The 5,794-nt window shown below is 43.3% G+C and overlaps 1 protein-coding gene across 1 annotated transcript; it reads left to right on the top strand.

Annotated features, from left to right (window-relative positions):
* The first annotated feature begins 232 nt into the window (after positions 1–232).
* Positions 233–2,298, top strand: LOC147456822 (uncharacterized). The gene has a single exon (XM_086513463.1). It carries the CDS (start codon positions 388–390, stop codon positions 1,501–1,503), a length of 1,116 nt encoding a protein of 371 aa, XP_086369589.1. The 5' UTR covers positions 233–387; the 3' UTR covers positions 1,504–2,298.
* The last annotated feature ends 3,496 nt before the right edge of the window (positions 2,299–5,794 follow it).

The following is a 5,794-nucleotide window of genomic DNA, read 5'->3' on the forward strand; positions in this document are numbered from 1 at the left end:
CTGAACCAACCAACCATGGCGATGAATTGATGAGGGGCTAGGTGTACTTATATGGTTACCTTAGAAAATTGCCGCTACCCAAACTTTGACAAATAAGTAAAATCAATACCTAAATCCAAAATAAATATTGGGATCACATTGGGCTATTCACTTGAGATACTATAACTTAAACACGACAAAGTGGAGATGTATTGTTTTCCTATATATCAATGCGGTGCCAAAATCACGTGGACCTGGTCCTACTAGTTGTAAATACGGACAAAATTGTAGCAAAACTTCCAAGATGAGCGATCGCCATAGGCCTAGTTCTGTTCATCTTCCGGCACTTATTTCAAAGGTTAATAAAAGGGTGCGTCACGGAAGCCCAAACTGTTTGGATGTCACGAGATGGTGCAGACGTGGCAAGCAGCAGCAAAGGCAGCAGCAGCGGCGGCGGTGGCGGATGGGGGCCCCGTCATCTGCATTCTGTTCTTCTCCGCCTCTTTTTCTGTTCTCACGGAGGCCCTGCCGCTCTCCTGGCTTTTAAGGGTTCCCTATCTCGCCACGTCCCTGCTTTCAGAAGAGCTTTCGGTCGATCAATCCAGCTCCTGCCCTCAGCAGCAACACGTCTTCGGTCTGAATTGCACCCCTGGAACGCCCCCTGTGAGGTATCTGCGATGCCTCTACCTCCTGGCCTTCCAGCCCTCAATCTGGCCCTCGCTCATGACCTCGGCCAGCGAAGTGTTGGGATTTCTGCCTATCGCCGATCATCTCCGCTTCCAAGAATGCTGGGATGCATGTATGGCATTCTTGGCATCGTCTCCCTGGTCATGCGACGAAGAAGCCGCCATACGTGCCACCCTCTTCAGCCTCACCATGAAGCCCTCGCCCGATGTCACAGAGCGCCTCGACTCATCCCTTGACGGAGCTGTGCTGGCTGCCTTGGTCCGCAAGATGGTTTCCACCACATCGCTTGAGGACTTCTTTAGCGATTGGTGTCAGAAATCTCTACGTTGCCCTCCATGTGCACCAGCTGTTGCACAAGCTTTCAATACCATTCTTTTGAAGACGATGGAGTCTTTCTCAAGCAGTGTGAGTACAGAAGCGACCGCGCTCCCACGGGAGTGGTATGTGTTAGCCAAATGCCTCCTCCGATTTTCCGACACGCCGCAAATATTCATTTTGCAATTGGCCAACAACGCAGACCTGCTCGCAAGGATGGCAACCTCCTCATGGCCGGCGGACGCTGCTGAAATTGCTCGCCTTGTGCTAGAAAAAGTTGAGAGGAGGAAAGTTTTGCTAAGCAACTTGCAAAGGGCAACTCTTGTTAGATGGTTCCCTCCCTCTAGTCAAAGACAAAGGCTTGCACAAACGTTGCCCTTGGGGGATACAACCCGCATAGATGCTATGCAATCCAACCGTGAAATTGCGGATTTTGTTGGTCGTGTCTGCGATCGAGTCTGGCGAATGGATGCAGCTGGTTTGAAGGTTGTATGTGACTCTTTTAGCAAGGAAAATATCTAGTTTCCACCTTCATCGGCCTCACATAAGAGCGTGCATAATATTTTTCCTCTTGTGTAACAATTTGTTTGGTGTAAAGAACAATGTTCCGGAATTACAAGTAAGCTCAACTCAACAAGTGATCCGAATTGCCACCATAGGGTTCGTAACATATACCCCCATATACATGCGATAATACACAAAATAGCTACACACACAAAATGCACATAGAGCTAGACACGAAGAAGACGGTGCACACAAATTGGCTCTAATCTCCTTTCATGCACGAGTGAATTCCTTTCTCGTGCATGTATTTATTTTTATTACTTGAAAAGAAAACTAAAAAACGGGGTAAATTTCAATTCGAGTAAAAATTAAACTACTTTATTTTGATCAAAGTTTTCATAAGAGAGTGTGACATTGAAAAGAGAGAGAGAGAGAGAGATCATAAATGATGTGATGAGGAAGCCCCTAACAACATTACCTATAGTATTCCCACCGCGCTTTTGTAAGTTGAGATACAGTTTGCTTGTGTCGCTATGCTATGAGAAAAGAGAGTGGCACCAAGCTGGTGGTTGATGATGGTGGGATAGAGGGTGCAGAGGAAGAAAAAATCTTGATACAGTGATAGCCAATGGCAATGATGAGAGCAAGGAAGAAGATGATGATGGAGGTAACAAGGACGATGTGGAACACATGGAGGCTGCTACTTCAATAGTGAAATCTCCAAGAGATTGCACCCTGTCGGAGCTATTTGTAGTAAAAGGAAAAACGTGCTTGGGCCTGAAGGGCTTGAAGCCATGATCTTGGAAAATGTACCGCTACAACAAATTTTTATACTATTCTATTCATGGATTTTTTGTGTACCTTGCCATAACTTTTTGTATTGTTATACTTTTTCAATTTCCCTATGTGCTTTGGTGGTTTCTTGTTGAGAAATTAAGCTTTGATCAAAATTATTATAGTTGTATTGAGTAATAGAATAGAGTTTTGCTTTGATTTCCCTCAACTTTACTGCTATTTAGAAGATGTTTGATACTGTCGAATTGGGGATATTAAATATATGAGCTTTTCATTTAGAGCTTTCTTTACAAAGTTAGAGCTTTTTGTGGGTAGCAAAATTAGATGTAACCTTTTGCACATACTAAGGTATATAGCTTTTGACATGGATAAAGTGCATAGTAAAAAAATGTGTTCTACATGTTTGTAACACAATTAAAGGCCATCGTGATACAACATGGATTTGATTAAAAACAACTAACCATATCAATATCAATATATTGATATTGCAATGTCATATATGTAGTATTTATAAGAAAGATCATCACAAAGTCTATGTTTATGATCCACAAGAATTTTAGTATAGAGTAAAATATTTGAATTTTTTGTAGGAGATAAGTTAAAGTCTACTCTAGCAACGAGTCTTTATCTTGTTCACATTATAAGTCAATTAAAGAGAACATGAGAGAGAGAGAGAGAGAGTGTCATAAAATATAATATCTAACCAACCCAAATGATTTTCTCATATTAAATTAATCACTTAATGTGGGAGAATAAACGGGAACAAGTGTTAAGATATAGATATGTGCTTATAGATCTATCTCAACATGGGGCCAATGGTAAAGGGGCCCAAAAGGGAGATGGTCTATCAAAGAGCAAGGCTAACCAATGGAGCATAAGACCTTAGGGTTAGCTTCATTGAAGACCTCCAATAAATGTGTGTAAAAGTCCTTTGACCTTAGGTAAGCTAGGGCTGAGCTTGAGGTGGGAACCCAGCCCAAGCTCGAGGTGCTTGTCGTGCTTGAGGTGCTTGATTAAGATGCTTGAGGTGCTTGACTGGCTCCATGCTTGAGGTGCTTGACTTGCTGCATGATTAAGGTACTTGAGGTGCCTTGAGAAGCTTGCCTGAGATGCTTGTGGGAACACCCCATAGTTCAAGTGCTTTGTCATGCTTGGTGAGTAAGGTGCTTGATCACCTAAAGTCAAAAGAATTCCTACAAGAGGGGGGGCGAGCCCTTTTCCTAGGGGCTAGAGAGAGAACACCCACTCACACACACAAGGGAAGCCCCAACTTGAAGAGGCAGCAAGGACACATGTCAGGCCCCTACCCATGTTACCTTCATGTGTTGCTTGAAGTCTATTGGCTAAGCTTCAAAGGGGTCCAATGATAAATTACATGAATTATCTAATTGTTTTAGCATTTATCTAGCCCTCTCTCTCAAAAAGGAAAGGGGGACACTTGTCTCAAGGCTACCCCTACTGCTTATAATGCCTGATGCTCATGATTGGCTAGGCTTGGGAGGGTCCAATGAGCTTCAAGCATGAGCTACAAGGGGGGGTCGACCCAAGCTAGCTAGGGGCTTGCTTGAGGGGTATACTCACCCACACACACTCACAATCACTCTCATTGTGTCCTATGCAAAGTGCAAGAGCTCCCTCTCCAAGCAAGTAGAGGTTGAGAGCCTACACCAACACTCTTGGCTATGGAGTGCAAATCCAACCAAGAGCCATGCTTCAATGCTTGAGCTTTTCATCTCCTTATTCTTCATTACTATGCTATTATGTATGCTAGCAACAAGAGTATGATAAGTGAGGAACTAGTTCTTTCTCCTATGAAATGTTTCTTCTTCCTCTTCCCTACCCTCATTCCCTGCTAGCTCTCTCCACCTTCGAAGGTGTTTGAGGTCTTGGGACTGAGGCTTGGGACAATTAAAGCTTTCTTCAAGTTCATGTTATGCTATGATTGTGATGCATGAAGCTTTCCATCTTCATTGCATCACCTAGGTCACAAGGAACACAAAGAATGTATTGTAACAAGTCTCTCTTAATGGGAGAAATCATAATACAAATGCCTATTGGAGGGGGGACCGGCTCCACATAAATCCGGTCCTCAACTGTTGTCATGTTCTCTAAATTCTCTCTCTTGCAAAAGTATTGTTCATGCCAAGTTAACTAATTGCTATGATTATGTTGCTATCTTCAATTATGCCTACCCGCTATGCTCACAAAGTTATTTCTCGAAAGTATTCTCATTAATTTCCGCTATTCTCAAGTTGAATAGGCTAATTCCATTACATTGGTATCAGAGCATTTGGTTTCTCTTTTCTTGCTTAAGAAGAGAGGTCCTTAAGTAGCCTATAAATGGTTGATGTTGTTAATTATAATAGGGTAAGTGGAACTGGGATCTATTATCGGTTTTGTTAAGCCCACTATGTGGGGGATGGTGCACACCTCGGGAGCTTTGGACTTAATAATGGAGTCTTTTTAGACTTGCCTACGGCTTTACCATTATTGAGCCATAAGAAGTCCGAAAGGAGCTAGCCCTTGGAAACTCTGCTATGTTAGACCTACTCCTCTACTCTCTATAATTAACCACTTTGAGCCGTGGGTGTAGATACTTAAGAGCCAATTTTCAAAGGCTAAGAGGAGTGGCAACTAAGGTTTTGAATTGCCAAAGCATACACTAAGTACATACATAAAATTTTGTTAACATGGGTGACAATAATCAAGAGAGTAGAATGAACATTGATAGCTTTGATTTTGCACATGAAGGTGCTAATGATGATGCTCCCATGTTTGTGAATTATCTTGTGACTAGGTTGCAACAAGCTATGGGCAACCCTACCTTGCAAGCCGAAGTTACTCAACAACTTCGTGCCTATGGAATTTCACTTCCTCTCCAAGAGGAGAGAGAGCTTAGGAGGCCTCTTGAAGAGACCCCCAAAAGAAGACTCTCTCCCATTCGAGAGGAGGAATCCAAAGAGAAAGAAAGCAATGAAAGTCTAAGTTCTTCTGAAGATGTGGCTCCACGAAGAAGGCGGTCTAGACGATCGCCTACTCCTCCCAAGAGGAAAAGAGCAACCCATAGTCCTTCTCCTCATCACTCTGAAAGGCAAGAGAGGAAACAAAGGAAGAAAAGGGCTAGGAAGAGGTCACCCTCTTCTCCTTCTTCTTCACCTTCCTCCTCTTCCGATGAAAGTTATGGCTATTCTCCTAGAGAATACAAGAGGGGAGGACATCGCAAATCATTTCCTGCATGGCGAAGGTCACAAAAGCTAAAGAAGTTCAAGGAGGGAGGAAAGAGTATCTCTTTTCTCACCTATGATGGCACCTTTGGTGCTACCGACAAAGTATTGGCCTTCATCCAGCAATTTGACGCGGCCTTTGGGGACGAGGGCTTCACAGAGTCCTCCAAGCTACGTCATGTAGCTATGAACTTCCAAAAATCAGTTCGTCAATGGTGGGCTAGCCTTCGTGGCAATGGAGAAGCCCCAAAGACATGGAAAACTCTACGAGTTTCCATCATGAAGCAATT

Source organism: Adiantum capillus-veneris, chromosome 5 (assembly GCF_014529385.1).
Source record: "Adiantum capillus-veneris isolate H3 chromosome 5, ASM1452938v2, whole genome shotgun sequence".
In the NCBI taxonomy this organism is placed as follows: Eukaryota; Viridiplantae; Streptophyta; class Polypodiopsida; order Polypodiales; family Pteridaceae; genus Adiantum; species Adiantum capillus-veneris.

Excerpts from the sequence above, each read along its gene's own strand:
- LOC147456822 (XM_086513463.1), top strand. The coding sequence starts at position 388 with ATGGTGCAGACGTGGCAAGCAGCAGCAAAGGCAGCAGCAGCGGCGGCG.